Source organism: Callionymus lyra, chromosome 10, assembly GCF_982586985.1.
Source record: "Callionymus lyra chromosome 10, fCalLyr1.hap1.1, whole genome shotgun sequence".
Lineage (NCBI taxonomy): Eukaryota > Metazoa > Chordata > Actinopteri > Syngnathiformes > Callionymidae > Callionymus > Callionymus lyra.
In genome coordinates, this window is record NC_141827.1 from 16322309 (window position 1) to 16340941 (window position 18633).

Genomic DNA, 18633 nt, shown 5'->3' on the forward strand with positions numbered 1-18633 from the left:
CACTGAGGAAATGGAATGGAACATGTTGTCACTCTCTGATCTATAATAAGTTGTTTGTTTCACTTTCAGCTGTGGTCAATATGTTGTTGATGACTCAGTGTTTTCTTGATTCGGCTGAGAATCCAGATGTGTTTGGATTTGTGTTTCTTGTTGTGTGAAACAATGTTGAAATGATTGTGCGTGCAATTTGAAGTACAAGTACAACCTTTGAATAGTCTAGACGTGGCATCTGAATCTATTCGGATGTTTTTTAAGATAAGAGATTGTAGTCTAAATCAGAACCTTTTTTTTGTGCATGTGTTGCAATTATAGAAACGGAACCGAGCACCAAGACAACCATTCTTTAGGTCAAGCGCATCATACCACTTTCATGTATGCATGATGAACATTTGCTATTGTCCTTTTTGTCTTAAACATATTGACAAATTAAACTCTCTATGACCAATAAAGGTATTTGACAGGACTTGTGAAGTACTATTGGAATGTACCTTAGTCATAGTGCCGGCATGCATCATAGGTCAAAAAGGGTTTGGTGGAAATGACCGTTCGAAATTTCCTTTTAATATTTAAAGCCACCCAGAGCAGAAAAACGACTTGGTGAACCAGATTGGAGTTTTAACTCCTGATGCATGATGGTTATAATAGTGAAAATCTCAAAGACATAAAAGTGTTGACCAGCGTCAGAGTCAATGTTGTTTGCCACCTCACTGGGTTTAAAGTTGTCTCCACTGATGGCTGTTTAAACCAGGTTTTACTCAGTAAAAGCTGGGGCTTGTGCTGGTGACCTTTGACCCTGGTATGCAAGACAAAAAGTCGGATAACAGGTCTTAGGTGTGTGAAATTATTTATTAACTAATTATTAATTAATTCATGACAGCCACAATAAGTGCTTTATTTTTTAATTCGCTTTAATCTTTTTCACTAAATTCTATTTGCAAGTTGTAATTTTCAATTGTTGACCCTTGAGCCGTTAGTGAAATTTGAAGTTGTCCATGTTTTCAAACAGTCTACTTGAGTTTTCTAAGATCGGCAATACTGAAAACATCTGCACATGTGCAACAAAAAAAAGGGGGGCTTTTTTTTCCAACTAGGATCAACAGAAGACGTCACGACCCTCTACGGAGGTTTTAACGTGTTCGCTTCTTCTCAAAGGGCAAAGGTTGCCAGCCTCTGTTAGACGCAGCAGTGTCAGTTTACCAAGAATTCCGGCTCCTCACATTCTTAGCTTCACAACAAAAGGAGGAGGGTGTGGGACTCTTGACAGGAGAGGCTCGTCGGGAGGAGAGTGATCGAAGGGGGGAAAGGTTGTGTTTGTTTCTTTCGGGATGGAAGGATCGTCCAGGTGTTGCACATCTGCAGGTGCCATCAACTTCAGCAGCTCCGGGTTTATGACGATTAATAACTTTAAATCTGACAACTTTACTGTTCCCGTGGGCAGATGTTTCATAAGATGGAAAACTGTAAACGATGATAGGGGGAACTCCCATGTTTTACTATAGAAAATATGAAAAATAATCACAGTCTGTAAACAAAATCAGCTTTTTGTTTTAGTTTACTTGATTTTCCTGACGGAGAAAAGATTCGAGGTGCGTTCTGCCTTAATAGAAACCAGACTAGTAATGAAGCAGAAACTGAGCTGAAGGACAAATAGTTCTGATCCGATTATTTTCATTTCAGGTTTACATGTCATACTATTAAAAAATTCAAACATTCTACTCACCCTTAAGGTTGGGATTATTATCAGAATAATCCTTTTTTTTTTTTGGAGTTATAGGCAGAAATATGTCTATATGACAGTTGTAATTTTGTCCAAAAGACATTAAAATACCTCCATACTGCTTGCTAATTATTTTTCTGGAACAATTTCTCTTATCAAGGCTTCAATACAAGATGGACATTACAGACGAGTAGTAAGTAAGTAAGTAAAGTAAAGGTTATTTGTAAAGCGCCTTTCTAGACCAGGGTCACAAAGTGCTTGAACAATCAAAAACAATACACAGTTAAAATAAACACTTTAAAAGATCAAGAAACATAAGACAAACACAGGAGTCCCAGGAAATCTGGGAAAAATCTGCACAAATAAGAATGTCTTAAGATGTTTCTTAAAGGAGTCAGTAGATCCATCAAACACAGAGGGAGAGGAAGATCGTTCCAAAGTTCTACGTGCTACAGAACCATCAGTAGATTCTGATCCACAGACCTCAGAGCCCGAGCTGGGGTGTAAGGCTGGATCAGATCACAGGAGTCTGACCATGAATAGTTCTAAAAGTAAGGACCAGAATTTTAAAATAGATCCTAAAAAAAATTGGCAGCCAGTGAAGAGTTTTAATGATCGGGAAAATGTGAGTTCTTCTACTAGAGCAGGTCAGAATTCTCGCTGCAAAGTTTTGATATGAAATATTGAAAAGAATTCTGAACAATTTCTCATGTTGGGCACTACAGGTGTTTCTAAGTTTGTGCTTTTGGACGAAGAAATGAACATACATTGTTGTCTATAACTCTAAAAAGGAACAGATTACTCTAAAAATAATCCCAACCCTTAGTCGACTTGAGGGCGAGTAGAAAATTAGGAAATTTTGATTTTTGGGTGAACCATCATTTAACTTCATTTTCAGTGAATCTGTTAAGTAATCATTTGTTGGCTTCCCCTGACCCCTGAGACCTTTTGCAGTCTACAGCGTTGACGCAATCCCTCCATCCGGTTCCATGAGGTACCTAATGTAGGTCATACATTCTGACAAGATGTCTGAATAAACTTCCCTTTTGGAATAAAGAACATAATGGTCATATTCATTCACGTGCACGTGAATGGTTTCCAGATGATTCACTTGCGCAAACAAGCAGGGTTGAGTGAGCCGGAGCAGATGGAGAAGTCGTTGAAAACAGGGCTCCTTCAGTTCTCTGGCTATTCATCCTGATTATCAGCCAATGTGGACATGTTTAGCTTGGTGGGGTGGCGAGTGCGTGCGGGGCGTGGCGATGTCTGGCAGGGGCACGTGTTGGATGAACGTGAGCAGGACGGCTGAATAAAGCCCAAGAAATGCTCGGCAGTCGGACGCATTAGTCAGATGCCGGCGGGACCGCGGTCGCATGTTCACAGATCTACAAACAGACCTGGGAGGGAGAGGGTTTTAGGGGGGGGGGGGTGAAAAAACAAGTCTGGAAAGTTTGGTAAATGTCAAGAGTTCATTTTACAGTAAGGTCCACTCACAGATCTTTATTTAAAATGTGTGTTTTTTGTGTTGCACAGCGTTGAGGTTATAAACAAACTTTCCATAAAGTAAACAGCCTCAGCTTGACCTGACTGAAGCCCGTGAAAGTATATTCTGGACTCCCACGTGCTGTACTTTAACTCTTTAAATATATGTTTTAACCTGCTGTAGACAATAGCACTGTGGTTTCCCTGTGACACGGTCTCTTGGTCTAAATGTGTGGATTTCTGGACTCGGGCCGGACAGGATTATGCTGAGTTTATGTCTGGTGGTCTGGTTTAGGGGGGGGAACGCCTGGCTGAGGATATCGGTCTGTTTCTCTACAATCTACAATCTCAGTCTACTTTCCTCCGGCCTGAGCCAAAAGTAACAGTAGCAGCTGCCGACACCGGCGCCCACTTAAGACTGACCTTAGACCCTTCTCTGACTGTCTGTTTCTGTGTTGCCTAATGCCAGACGTGAAAATCTCCATCATGCACGGGTCTGACATTTTAAACTTAGGTCAAACCCATGAACTGGGAAGAAATTCTTAATAACACCTTAAACTGAAGGAAAATGACTGTCCATTAGTCCGCGACGAGTTAACAAAATCTACAAACATCCACTCACTTTTATCAAATTTCCTCTCATCTGCATATTCCAAAAGCTTTTCTGAAACGCATTCTGTTGAACAGCAACATAGATCTTGAACGTTAATCTAGCGACTAAACCATATGCGGCCACATAAAATGACTTTGTGGGCCAGGGCTTGACAAACACGCTGAATGATGTGATCCATGTATCAACATTTTTAAAGGGGTAGTTCACTCAAAATTTTCAATTTCACTCACCCTCGTGTCTGTGTATTTTTGGAGTTACAGGCAGAAATGTACATTCACATTAAAGTCGCAAACTGGGCTTACTTTTGTCTGTCAAGTCCCTCTTGTTGCTCAAGTAGAAGAACTCACATTTCTCCGATCCTTAAAACTCTTCACTGGCTGCCAGTTTATTTCAAAAAAAAAAAAAATTCGGGTTCTTACTTTCAGATCTATTCATTGTCAGGCTCCTCCTTACATCACTGATCTGATCCAGCCTTACACCCCAGCTCGGGCTCTGAGGTCTGTGGATCAGAATCTACTGATGGTTCAGTACCAGAGAAGAGAAACCCTTCCAGACTGTTGCTCCTAAGCTTTGGAACGATCTTCCTCTCTCTCTGTGTTTGATGATCTACTGACTCCTTCAGAAACAAGAAACATCTTAAGACATTTTTATTTGTTCAGGCTTTTCCTTGATTTTCTGGAACTCCTGTTGTGTTATCAGTTTAACTTGCCCTTTAAAGTATATACTTTATTGAATATTGTTTTGATTGTTTAAGCGTTTTGTGACCCTGGTCTTTAAAAGCGCTATACAAATATAAATTACTTACTTACTTGTATTGCAGCCCCAACATGAGTATTTTTTCTGGGAAAAAAAAACAAAAACGAAACAATCTATATTTTGGGCTTGTTTGAAGCAGTAGTTCGGAGTGTCTCAGTTCATAGCAATGCTATTGTCAGTGTGCAAAATAAAGAAATACAAATACAAATAAATAGACTTGCAAATTCTAACAGATTTGCAATAGATGGATTAAAAAAAGAATACATCTCATAAAATAAGTCTATATCTTAAAGACGTTTAAAGCAGATGCTCCCGGTGTCTCAGGGCAACACTCAACCAGTTGAAGATAGATTGTTAATAACGCTAGAAAAAAACGTAAAATATACACTTGTTTAATTTGTTTTTCAGAAAAAAATGTCCCATGTCATTTCACACAAAAGACACAAATAACTCCCAAACGTTAGTGGACATGACATGGGCATTTGAATTTTTGGAAAACCATCACTTTAAGTGTAATAATTTCCTAAAATAAAATGCAGAAAGTAGAAGGTGACCATTAAGTGAAATATGTAATGCATACTTAAAACTAATGATCATTTTTCAATGAGGATACTTATAGTCTTGACTTCAATTTTTGTCTGCTTTTTTGAACCTCACTCTGGCCACGGTGGGATGGAAAACACCCCGTCATACTGAAGCCAGTAGACACCTCCGCATGAGAGACCATCATTGACCGCAGCACCAGTTGGAACGACCAGCGTTAATGTTGAGTCAGCCTGACTTCATTACAAATCCTGCTGCGCCGCCGCAGTCCTCTGGATCTGTGGACATTCCCTCAGGCTGACGCCACCTCAGGAAACCACCCTTTGGCTAAACCTTGAATATCTCTGGTAGCCCCGACTGGAAGTCTAGTATTTTCAGAGCTCAGTAAATTTGGCTTGGAGTAATTCACTTGAGCCAGAGTCAGCATTACACGTGCGCTTTATTGAAAATACTACAAAAGCAAACCGGATGGAATGAACAGTTGCACAGTTGTTTTCCCCACAGAAGCTTGAGGGGTTAGAGGTCGCCATTCCATCATGATTTAAGGGTCTGTAGAAAATGGTTTTACAGCCCATAATAGCTGAATAGAGACCACCCGCAGCCTATACTCTGTCGCCCCAACCCTTCTTTAAAGATGTTTTACCCTTAAAGAACTGATGACCCTTCAGAAGATACACCCATATTCGGTAGTTTTGTCCGTCAGTTTTTAGTGAGTCGTCGTCAGTCAACGGGTCGATCATAAAGAGGTGTGTGGTTTAGCTCTGACTGTTATCATTGAATTCATGCTGAAGTGATAAAATTGGATGAAATTGTGCATAAAATATTACATTTTCAAACACAATTGAAACAGTAATTTCAGTATTTTTTTTGTGATATGAATAGCTGAAATACATAGGTATAAAAATACATTTGAAAACCAAATAATCCCAAAAACAGGCAGAACTTGAGCTTTACAACGGTAGACAGCAGCTTTAATTCTGGAAATCATTCATATATATATATATATATTTATATATATAGTATAAATGTAGCCTAGCCATGATCTTCACTGAGAGGTCAGTATTCTACATTGTAATTTTAAAGCAATTCTGTGGAGTAGTTTGTGAGTCATTTAGATCTACAATACAAGACGCAATTATTTTGTCTATTTCAGTCCCTTCAGAAAATGATAGGGTTCCGGAGCACACAAGCAAGAAAGTGATTTTATGACGCTACTCCTTCTGCACTACTCGGAATTTATGAAATTTTAAAATATTTGTAATTGTATTTGTAATTACCTCTTTTTATAATTAGTGTTGGGCAAGTTACTTCTCCAAAGTAATTATTTACAATACAATAATACCGTCTTTAAATTGTGAGGCACTACTTTCTATTACTTTCACAAATGTTTTGATTATTGCAACCTTAATTCTGACGTTACTTCTACTTTCCATCATTCTTCTATGACGATAAATGAGGTAAATATTTTGAGTACCAAAATAAACGTAATTCAAAATTAAATGTAGTACACGTTGTTGTTCCGAGTGATTATTATAGTAACCTGTTTTTTACGTACTGCCTTACATTTATGTGATACAAAAAAAGTAATACATTATTTTGCTGCTCATGATACACATTTATTTAATATTTTTAGACTTATAATCTTGCTTGCTGCAGCTTGTATGTTTTGAAATGGCTTCACAATTATTTTGATTCATATTCTTTCTCTATATTTACTCTATGTGTCATAACTGAAAGAGACTTTTGGGAAATAATGATGATTTGCTATCATAATACTGATACAATTTAGACCAGAACAGAATGAAAGTCTTTGGGTCGATGTCATATGTCCAGGTTGAAACTGAGAACTGCACCAAAAACAAAGATTTAGAAATATGTGAAAAATCCAGCAGACCAGTTTGAACCGCTATCAGCAACAAGTCGGAACAAAGATATGAGCTCCAGATTTTCTACTGTAATGTTGACCCTCCTCTTACAGCCTCAATCGCTTCAGCTTGGGTTTTTGGTAAAACACTCATAAATGTATAAAACCTCTTTGTGATATTAGTTCACTAGCATGTTAATCTGACACTTGAACTCTTACAAACTCATAAACGAAGCCAGTTTGGATGTTATCATGTGTTCACATGAGAACTAAATATATATAAATTCACTCTAAATCACATTTATTCAGAGAACAATAGTTTATAACAGTTTATCTATTCACGTATTAATTGTTGAAATATGTTGTTGATTAATATATTGTTAATAAAACAGTATATTAAGGCTCTTAACTACAGTATGTTAAATTAGCTTTTGTTTTGCTGCTCTATTTTTTTTATTTGCACACAGTACTGTATATTTCAAATATATCGTAGCGCTCCAGATTGACAAGGTTACGAGAAGCCTGTCATTTTTATACCTTTTCTTACACACTGCTGTAGGTCACTGACCAAACACACACTGTTTTTAACTCGCACTGTTAAACAACCAAAACAACTCTCACTCTTTTCACTTTAACCTAGAAAACCAACACATACATAACAGCCACTGTTATAATATAGGGTGATTGTTCAGCATAATCAGAGTCTTTTTGGAGTTATAGGCAGGAATGTACTGTATGTCCATGATACTGTTGGGTATCTAGTGACATTCCTGTGTCATACTTAATTACTTAATAGAAGAAGAAAATTCACGGTGACTCTGCAAAATAGTCAAGGCACTATAAGGGAAACTTATTTTCAAGGGAATGAAAGAAAATTCTTATCCATATCATTCCCAGACATATACGTCATGTGTGTACCAAGTACTTTGTTGAGATTCATAGAATAAATACGCCTGAAAGATGTTCCCACTGTTTAGACATCCAATAAATTGGGTGAAGTTTCATGTTTATCAACCATGTCTTCCACAGGCGTTGACGGTGCAGGTGGAGGACGTGAGGATCAGAGCGACCTACTCACACCGGAAACGTGTCCCCATTACCGAGGGCTTTCTGGAAGTGAAAGACGGCGGCAAGTGGAGGCAGATCTGCAGCCACGAGTGGACGGAGATGAACAGCAGGGTCATCTGTGGCATGTACGGCTTCCCCGGGGAGAAACGCTTCAACGCCCGACCTTACAAGTGAGTGGCGGTGATTCATCATTGAGGAAATGGATATTTACGTGACGCCGCATGCTAGGCACTTACACAGAAAAAACTCAATGTTTGGACAAAAGCGTTGGTTGAAGCATTCCGATGGTACTGTCCGTTACATAACCAAGTTTGCTTGTCCTCTCAACACTCTTTCGAGGTCGAGATGAAACAGACAAGTAGATTCTTGACAAGCAGCCAAACACTGGCAGGGGGACGTTGTTTAGTGGTGGAAAGGTAGGGTCTCTGCTGTGAAACTAAGTGCTATCTGTTCTGAAACGATGTCCCTTCTGGACTTTCTAAGCGTTTCCCTCTGAGCTTAACTGCTGCCATTGTTGACTGTGGTGTCAACACGTCAACAGATGCCTGGATTCAATTAGTCAGGAAGTCTTAAATGAAGGTCAGTTTGCACGGAAGCATAGCCGCACATGTTGACTTCTGATCTTTAGCCTGAGAACCTTTTTAGGGGAAATAAACAATAAGTTACTTCACACAACAGTCGTAATACACACAGTTAGTGGTTAGTGTATAAAAGTATTATTAGTATTATTACTGTATGGAAAGATTACATTTGTTTTTATTGAAAAATTAAAGTTTAAATTTACATTTACACAGAGAGTTTGATATCCTAATTCCAATATTTAAAAAATACCTTTTCTAAATTCAGTGTTCAGTTCAAAAATGTTGTGCCAACAGGCAATAGAGAGTACTTACTTCATTGTGTTTCCGATGATCGGCTGAAAGTTTGATGAAGTTGCTATATAAACATTTTAGATTCAATTTAAAAGGCTACAAATAAGAAAATATTGAATTAAGATAATAAAACTCGAATTAGAATGTCAAACTCTATGTGTAAAAAATAAATAAATAAATAAAATTCATTCATTTTGAAAATTTTCAATTTATTTTTTTAAACAGAATGAACAAATTAAATCCATCATTATAGATACAAATTATGTAATTGTAATTGTTTCTGTATTGTGTCAGGCTGTACGTACCAGTTGTTTTTTTTTATTCATAAAATATAAATACTGTTACACCTTTAGTCGTAGGGACGTGTTTGTTCCCTTATTTTGTCGTACTTTTAATAACATGTGTATTTGTTGGCATTTTTCCATTATACTGTATGTTCCAACCATAATATAGTTTTCTTTCTTCATTAGAATGTATTTTAGTTCATGAGGGAGGGTAAATTAATTTCCATAAAGTATAGTATCCTTGAACTATTCTGAGGAACTGTGAAGCAAAACTGTAACAACTGTAACAACTGTAACAACTCAAGAGAAAGTGGCTTAAATAAAACAAAGACAATATAGATAGAAGATGATTATTAAAGTAAAAGTTCACCCAAAATTTCAACTTTACTCATATGTATGTCCATATAAATCTAGCGACTACGTGTCTTTGTCTTCCTCCTGGTCTGTAACGTCCATCTTGTATTGAAGCATCGACAAGAGGAATTGTTCCTGAACAAATGTACACAAGTCTATATAGTTTAAATAAATCTACACTGTAGTACATGGTAGCCTTTAAGCTTCTGCTACAAACAATCTTACAATTGATTGAGAGGTACAGATGGTGCTGGCTTGAAAACAAGGGTTCCCATCCCAGAGGAGTGGAATAATGTGATGGAGCCCCAGCGTGAGATATAGTGTACACAACGACTGCCAAGCCAGAGCAGCCGAGGCCTGTGAGCATATTTTTCCCACAGTCCATCAGTTTTTTTCAGTCAGATTATGCAAGAAGATGATCCCCGAGATGGTAAAGTCTTACTATTCCGCCCAACCTTTGTTCTTCAGCAAAGTTTATAGTGGAGAAACCATTCTTATTGGTATGACATTGAAGATGCTGGATAACAATATCTTGAAAGAAAACTTTTTTTGTGAATGTTATCTTTTTACGTTGTCCATCCTTGGATCAAACTGTGTCGTCATTCTTTCCAGGTGCGTTGCTAAAAGTGAGTTATTGGGACAACATTGTCACATTAAAATCTAATATTCTGACAAATGTGTACCAGTACCAGCAAAGTAAATGCTCTTTTTTTTCATGGTGAAAGATTATTGTAATTATTTAGAAACTCTCTTCAACAAACGTCTAATCCGATCTTAAAAGTGAGGCATGTGTAGGCTCTAGTCATAGTAACACCCATTGTTTACAAGACAAAACAAAGTTGTGAACACGTTGAAGCTGTAAACACAGCTCATGCTGGTTTAATGACGCAGTTCCCATCTTCACTGACCCTTGGAGGACGACTTCCATCTTTAGAAGAAGGCCGTGAGAACGTGAAGGTGCTCTCACAATAAACCTTTGTTTCCTGGCTATTGTTTAATTCCTCCTTCAAATTCTGCAGATCACCAGCTGCTCTTTAAATCAGAGTCCTAAGGTGCACATGTGAGTGACAGTTTCACTGCTGGACACATTCACATTCCACGTATTGAAAATACTTTTTTTTTTTTTTTTAAAGGGTTCATTTCAGAACAGGATGTTCTTTCATAGAACGGGTATTCCAGACCCTGCCCTGAGAAATTAAAAACATGTGATTGGAAGGTTCTATTGAATATGCAGAGGAAATCTTCACAGGTAGAGAATAAATATTTGATTTACTCAACATTGTTCTATCTTAAATTCCAATCCAAGGCTTACTGACTTCAGAGGAACAACAAAGAGGTTTGCTACTGTTTGCACTGACTTTCTAAAATGAGTATTAGCCCGTTAATTACAATGTAATTACTGTAATTATAATGGTGCTGTGGTAAGTTCAACTGTACAGTACATTTCGAAGACCGGAATGATCACATGGAGAGTTTACAGCTGTGTTTGAAGTGGTTGGATAAACATTACGTACGTAGTCCAAGCATCTGTAAAAATATCAAGGGAATAAACAACGTGCAATTCTGAAGTATGTTTAGACGTTCGCAAGGGTTGAAGGCAGGAGCTCTTAGACGGCAAACGCTTTAATGGTTAGTTCCTCCGAAATTCAAACTTCATTTCAGGTTATTTTAAGTTTTTAACGGAACAATTCCTATCGTTGAGGCTTCAATACACAATGGACATTATAGACGAGCACCATGGAAGTATTTGGATTTTCTAAGTTTGTCTTTTTGTAAGAAGATGAAGACGATGTCGCTACATTAAAATGGACTTATATATCTGTTAAGGAACAGATTACTTTGAAAATAACCACAACTCTTAGTCACTATGAGAGAGAGTAGAACAGGGCCGGGTCTAGGCAGGGGCAAGAGGGGGCCTGGCCCCCTCAAATAAATGTTGTGCCCCCTCAAACTTACATGTAAGTAAGTAAGTAACAGCACAATGCCCCCTCAAGATTTGTGGCTGCCCCCTCATACATGCCTGTCTAGACCCGGCCCTGGAGTAGAACATTCATTTTAGGGGAACTATTGCTACTATATTGGGAGTATTGCAAAGCCCCAAAACCCGTGGTATGATTCTATTTTTTAAAAGAGCGTGTCAATGAGATGCTCCTGAAGATAACAATGAAAAGCAATTTAGCTCAAAAAGATATTTTGGGAAAACACAACATACAACAACCCTGTGAACATCAACAACCCACTCATCTTGTCTTTTTTTCTAACGCTACAAACACAGATTGTTGGCGAAGCGTCGCAAGAAGAACTACTGGGGTTTCTCCGTCAACTGCACCGGCAACGAGGCAGATCTGTCCGACTGTAAGATGGGACGGGAGGTGGAGCTGAAGGGCAACAACACCTGTGGGCAGGGAATGCCTGTGGTGGTCAGCTGCGTCCCTGGACGGGCCTTCGCTCCCAGCGTCAGCGCGGGCTTCAGGAAGGCGTACAGAGTGGAGGCGAGTCCATCTGAACTTGTCCGGTGTTACTAATGATTCTGTTTGAGAAATTTGATTCCTCTGTTGGATAAAGATGTATTTAATTATCGTGATTTTGTAGATAGAGGCCCCTTGCTCAGCCTTTATTTTACTCCTTCCGACACCGACCCAGTCATCTGTCTGGATGAAAATCAAATAAACGATCAAATAGCTATATTTTCTTCTGAACCTTTCAGGAAAAGACTCAAAACCTCTTTTCAATTCCACATTTGTTGCCATGGTTCTCCACAGTATGAAATAATAAGGGGAAAGGGACATCGAAGTGAATCTGACTAGCAAAAGTCATCCCACTTTCACTTTCTCAGGGTCAAGGTGACCCGAAGGCCTGACAAACTAATATGTTTGTGGTATCCCTTGTGTTATCTCTGGGTCAAGGTGAACGACCTGCCTGGCTTCCAGAAATACAAGTGCAGTTGGTTAACCAAGAACTCTAGGTTCTGACCATCGTTTGTCAGACATTATTAATAATGTATTTCAGTAAAATAATTTGATGAAGATTCATTTAATGAACAGGGAAGGTTTAAACACAAAATGAGTTGAAAATTGACAAAGAGAAGTCATTCATTTGGATCTCCATCTCTTGAGAAGGAGCTGTCTCACCCGCAGTTAATACCAAACTCTGCAGCAAGAATTCTGACCCCGCTCTAGTAGAAGAACTCACATTTCTCAGATTCTTAAAACTCTTCACTGGCTGCCAGTTTCTTTCAGGGATTTCAATTTTAAAATTCTGGTTCTTAATTTCAGAGCTATTTATAGTCAGGCTCCTCCTTACATCAGTGATCTGATCCAGCCTTACACCCCAGCTCGGGCTCTGAGGTCTGTGGATCAGAATCTACTGATGGTTCCGCAAGAAACATCTTAACACATTTGTATTTGTGCAGACTCTTTCCTACTTTTCTGGGACTCCTGTTTTTGTCTCTATGTTGTCTTAACGTTGTTTTTTTTTAATTGTAGGTATTTTAAAATGTGTATTGCTTTTGATTGTTTAAGTGCTTTGTGGCCCTGGTCCAGTAAGGCGCTTTACAAATAACTATTACTTACTTTACTTACTTTAGCAACCGCTGGTGCGACTGAGAGGCGGCGCCATGATCGGAGAGGGTCGCGTGGAGGTGCTGAAGAATGGCGAGTGGGGAACCGTTTGCGACGACAACTGGAACGTTCAAGCGGCCACAGTGGTGTGTCGGGAGTTGGGGTTCGGTACCGCCAAAGAGGCTCTGACCGGTGCCAGACTCGGACAAGGTATGATAATCACACAATGGTGGCTGATATCTTTTATTCATGATCCACAGAGCTCATGGCGGAAGAATGCAGGAAGGAATGTCCTGTTCTCTAGTATTTATCGGTGTTTATCTTCATCGCCACGCACACCAGCTCCTAACCAGCTGTGACTTTGAGAGCCGACTGAAACCAAAGTCGTTGACAGATTTTTATCTTTGGCCTCAGAAGCACCAGTTGAAGCCATTTACTCTAGACCTGAATAAAGAAAACAAAAGGAATAGAAGATTAAATTAAAATGTAATATACCTTAACCAAGACCTGACTCTGGGAAATAATATTCCACCACATATTCAACCAATCACAGATGTCAATTGTGTTTCCTGTTTCATGCAAGAATGCTTGATGTTCTCTCACACAAAAAGGGTTTAAGAGGAGGAGCTATTCATTTGGACAGTGTGTGTTTGGTTTGTGAGTTTTGGGGTGTTTTTTTTATTTATTTTTTTACTTCAACAACTGCATTGCAAAATGAAAGAGAAAATTTGCAGATAAAACTGTTATAATCATAATTTCAACGTGACCTTATATAACTGCGGAAGTGTTTTTGTGATCGTGTGCGGCTGTTGTGAATAAATCTCTGTGGTTTTTGGCCAAAGAAATTCCTCGCGGAATACAAGCAGCATGGTGGGAGTAATCAGTACAGCCGTGAAATGTCTTTCTGAACTGAAAAAAAGAGACCTTATGGATTCTCCAGTGTGTTTTTTTTACAGCTTCCTTTTACATTTGAATAGTTTTCCTCACATCTGCTGCTGTCACTTCATTGTTGAGCAACAGAGTAGAACAGACTCCCTCGTCACCATCGACAAATCAAGACGTCAACTCCCGATAAGGATGTTTGAAATACAATTATTCCCAAGAACTTCCACTAATCTTTCTGCATTTAAAGCAGTTCAGGGTCAGGGTTCCTGCTGTCAAAGTATAACATTTGTTTGTAACATAGATATTCAGAGACTAAATTGTTGGAGCTTTTTTCAGCTTGGTCATGAGGATTCACTCAATCAATACTATGCTTTAAAGTTTTCACTAAATTCTCTTTAAATAAGAACTTTTTGCCAATTTACAATACATACTTTAAGCTTTTAAAACAAGTTTTAACAATAAAAAGGAAAGGAAACTAAAAGAAAATGATAGCGATTTCAATAATATTCCAAAGCGAAATGTTAGTTACATAAAGAAAACCTTTGATTTAATCAAGAGGGCCAGGTTAAGTCTTGTTCATGCTACTTATTCAATCTTATTCAAGTATGAAATTGTTATCTTTGTGTTGTGAATCCAACACGCCAGTTGGTTTTGACAAGTAAAAACATGTTGTATACAAGAAGCGCATGTACCTCTCTAACGAAACATACAAGTGATTTCTTCATTCTCTGATTCATTATTAAGCATTATAAATTGACACAGGTATGGGTCCGGTCCACATGAACGAGGTCCAGTGCTCCGGCTTCGAGAAGTCTCTGACCGAGTGTCACTTCAACCGAGACGCCCTGGGCTGCAGCCACGAGGAGGACGCGTCCGTCAAGTGCAACATCCCTGCTATGGGCTTCAACACCAGAGTGAGTTCTCCCTGCCAATATAATCCAACACAAATTCTAATGTTTTCTAAACTTACCTGCCTCTTCTATGCTTCACTAGATCCGGTTAGGCGGAGGACGCAACCCGAACGAGGGTCGAGTGGAGGTTCTGACCGAGAGGAATGGCTCTCTGGTGTGGGGGTCGGTGTGCAGTGACAGCTGGGGGACCGTCGAGGCCATGGTGGTGTGTAGGCAGCTTGGACTGGGATTCGCCAATCATGCCTTCCAGGTGAGACTTTGGTGACTGACATTCAAGGTGTGACCCTACAACTTATTTTCACGGTTCAATGTGGTGACGATCCTGACGTCCTCCTCGCTTCAGCTCCTGATGGTGCTTTAACAATCACACTGCACTTTGCGCTTGATGGATCTACTGACTCCTTTAAGAAACATCTTAAGACGTTTCTATTTGTTCAGGCTTTTCCTTGATTTTCTGGAACTCCTGTTGTGTTATCAGTTTTATCTTGATCTTTAAAGTATATACTTTATTGAATATTGTTTTGATTGTTTAAGCGCTTTGTGACCCTGGTCTAGAAAAGCGCTATATAAATACAAATTACTTACTTACTTACTTACATCCCTTAACTGTTCATTAAACTTAAATGACATGTGCATTTGCACTTTAAAGTGCTCATAGTACATCCAACAAGAAAAGTTTTTAAATTAAACTGATATCTTAATCATGTTCTGAAGATCTGTGTGTCATTAGTGCACCACATAGTTTTTTTATCCCGGTGTTGTATGAAGTTTGCCCATGAGGTGGACACTAAGTCAGGTCAAACGTGTTAAACTCATCTGTTGGGTACATCCTCCGAGAAGACGTGACGTCTAGTTTATTGGTTCCCCTCTTGTCCAAAACGGCATCATGGTAAACCCGCCTATCTAAGCCCTCGTAGAAAAGCAGTTTAAGAGCTCACTACTGTTGTTAATGTGCTCCACTTTAAGGATGAGGCCAGTGTGGTACGTGAGGTTTTAAGAATGAGATACATTTGGAAAATAGGGTTGAGGTTCTTATAATCGAGGTCGTGGTTTTTACTCAGATCAGGAAAAAGATCCACTTCAGTGTCCATCTTGCATTCATTTGCAATCAACCGACTGAAAGTGGAAAACAAATTATTCAAAGTTTAAGTGTATCCACTTAGTTTGGAGACATTATTTTATTCAAATATTCTGTAAAAAGCCAATATAAAACACACAAATAAAAGCTGGGGATTGTCTTGTAGTAGTGATGGGTTGATGAGGCCTCACCATACAGTGTTTTCATTTTGAAAGGCCACAACATGTCACACTGCTTCAAAATCTACAGCTCTGATCTACTAATTCAATGAAACCTGGCTTCATTTTCACTAAGAGCGCCATCTAGTGGCCTTTCAAACTGTATCATGATACGGCATCAGCTGCGTCATGAGGCTTTCGTCAACCCATCGCTAGCTTGTAGGTAAGAAGTTGCGAATTCAATCTGAGCTTTGGATACGATTGTGCCGTTGTGTCCCTAAGCAGCCGGCGCTATGCGTAGCGGCCTACTCCCATCATTGTTTGATTCTGCACCTAAACGGGTGACTTTGGAGTGCTTAGTTAGCGCTTTTTAACAATAACTATAAGAACCATTAAACTTATTTTCCAATACCAGCAAGGTTGCTTTAGATTATTATGTTAAGAGTATTGTTTGGTCAACTGTGAGAGTAAATTTTGTTAGCAGTGTAGCTATCTAGCATTTATTTTAGGAGAATGTTGACTGTTGCTTCGTAGCAATAAACTACTTGTTCAGAACTTAAATTACATTAAGCTTTAGATACTAGAAAAATAAGCTTCTTTAGCTTTGTTATGAACTCAAATACATACGGAAGATGTTAAGGGCCAAGCATCTGTAGTTAATTAGCCTGTTAGCATTTCATTAGCTTTGTTATACTAGAGTAGTTATCCTATTTAACCAAAAACTTTGGAAGAAAAAAAAATCTAACCCCATGAGTCATTTTAGAAGTATTTATTAGCATTGCATCATTTGACTGCTGGGGGGACACATATTGACATGTGGAACAAATGACAAGAGCATTAAACACAAATCGTCTGACCGCCAAAGATCCCACATGCATCGCTTTTCCTTAAAACCTCAGACCGTTTCTATCCCTTCGCAGCACGGAAAGTATGAGCGATTTAAAGAAGCGTTCCCTGTGGTCTCGTGAAGGCTGACTCAGCACAGTGAGGACATCTGAACACCCCGACTCTTAACCGTCTGCAGGAGAAACATTTAACGTGAGAAAATGTAGACGTTTCTACTGCAGACGGCGAACGATAATAGATAGGGTGTTTCAAATAATGTATTCAGATATTGAGGTTTATTTATAAAACATAAGTTGTACATAGTTGAAAAATGTTGAGCTAAATAAATAAGGGGAACTTACCACCTCCGTCAACAATGTGATTGTATGTATTTTGTAATGCATGCTGGGATGTTTAGTTTAAAAACATAATAAAACATTTAACCTAAAACTACAACTTAAGTCATAACTTATGCAACTTTAATCGGCACCAAATTGTAGAAGCTTAGCTTAGTTATACTCATGACGGTTAAAGAGATGTTAACACAGAATAAAAACCACCTCCATCAACCATGTTATTGTATGTATTTTGTAATGCATGCTGGGATGTTTAGTTTAAAAACATAATAAAACATTGAACCTATAACTACAACTTAAGTCATAACTTATGTAACTTTAATCGGCACCAAATTGCAGAAGCTTAACTTAATTATAATCATGACGGTTGAAGAGATGTTAACACAGAAATAAAACCACCTCCATCAACCATGTTATTGTATGTATTTTGCAATGCATGCTGGGATGTTTAGTACAAAACATAATAAAACATTGAACCTAAAACGACAACTTAAGTAATAACTCATATAACTTTAATCGGAACCAAATTGTAGAAGCTTAACTTAAAATAAATAAATGAAGAAGAAATGACACAAATAAAACACGGCTGTGATTTAAAACACTAAAATATACGCTAAAAAGTCTTACCAGAAAAGAAGCAGGACACTGGGATGGCGACAGATTTTCAAATCCTTACCTTGTTTGAGCGGGAATTGTACTTTTGTTTTCCATTCAAACCAGGGCAAAAAACGTTAAAAAAAACAACTTGTGTGGTTCTCAGGAGACATGGTACTGGCAGGGGAACGCCGAGGCTGAAAAGGTGGTGATGAGTGGAGTGAGGTGTTCTGGAACCGAGCTGACTCTGGATCAGTGCCTGCATCACGGGAAACATGTTATCTGTCCAAAAGGAGGGGGACGCCACGCCGCCGGAGTCTCCTGTGCCCGGAGTGAGTAACCGATGGAAGGGCATGGGAGCGTTAGAAAGTACTTATTCCCTCTTCCATCACAGCCGCCCCAGACCTGGTTCTGAACGCTCAGGTGGTGGAGCAGACCACCTACCTGGAGGACAGACCCATGTACGCGCTGACCTGCGCCCAGGAGGAGAACTGTCTGTCCAAAAGTGCAGAGAAAGCCGACTCCACCTCTTACCGTCGCCTCCTTCGCTTCTCATCCCAGATCCACAACAACGGCCAGACGGACTTCAGACCTAAAGCCGGTCACGAGTCCTGGGTCTGGCATGAATGTCACAGGTACGGTCCAGAATCATTGTGAAAGATCACTTGTCATTCTGAAAGAATAGTTTGATTTTATTCATGTTATTTTCTCTC

General features: G+C 39.0%; 1 protein-coding gene across 1 annotated transcript in view; it reads left to right on the forward strand.

The window, feature by feature from the left end:
• LOC148070550 (lysyl oxidase homolog 2A-like) overlaps window positions 1-18633 on the forward strand; it is a 33980-nt gene that overhangs the window by 11662 nt on the left and 3685 nt on the right. Inside the window, exons 4-10 of the mRNA XM_087800661.1 lie at window positions 8005-8213; window positions 11829-12045; window positions 13140-13323; window positions 14761-14912; window positions 14992-15159; window positions 18087-18252; window positions 18315-18555. Of these exons, the coding sequence (XP_087656787.1) occupies window positions 8005-8213; window positions 11829-12045; window positions 13140-13323; window positions 14761-14912; window positions 14992-15159; window positions 18087-18252; window positions 18315-18555 (1337 nt within the window). The remainder of the gene's footprint in view (window positions 1-8004; window positions 8214-11828; window positions 12046-13139; window positions 13324-14760; window positions 14913-14991; window positions 15160-18086; window positions 18253-18314; window positions 18556-18633) is intronic.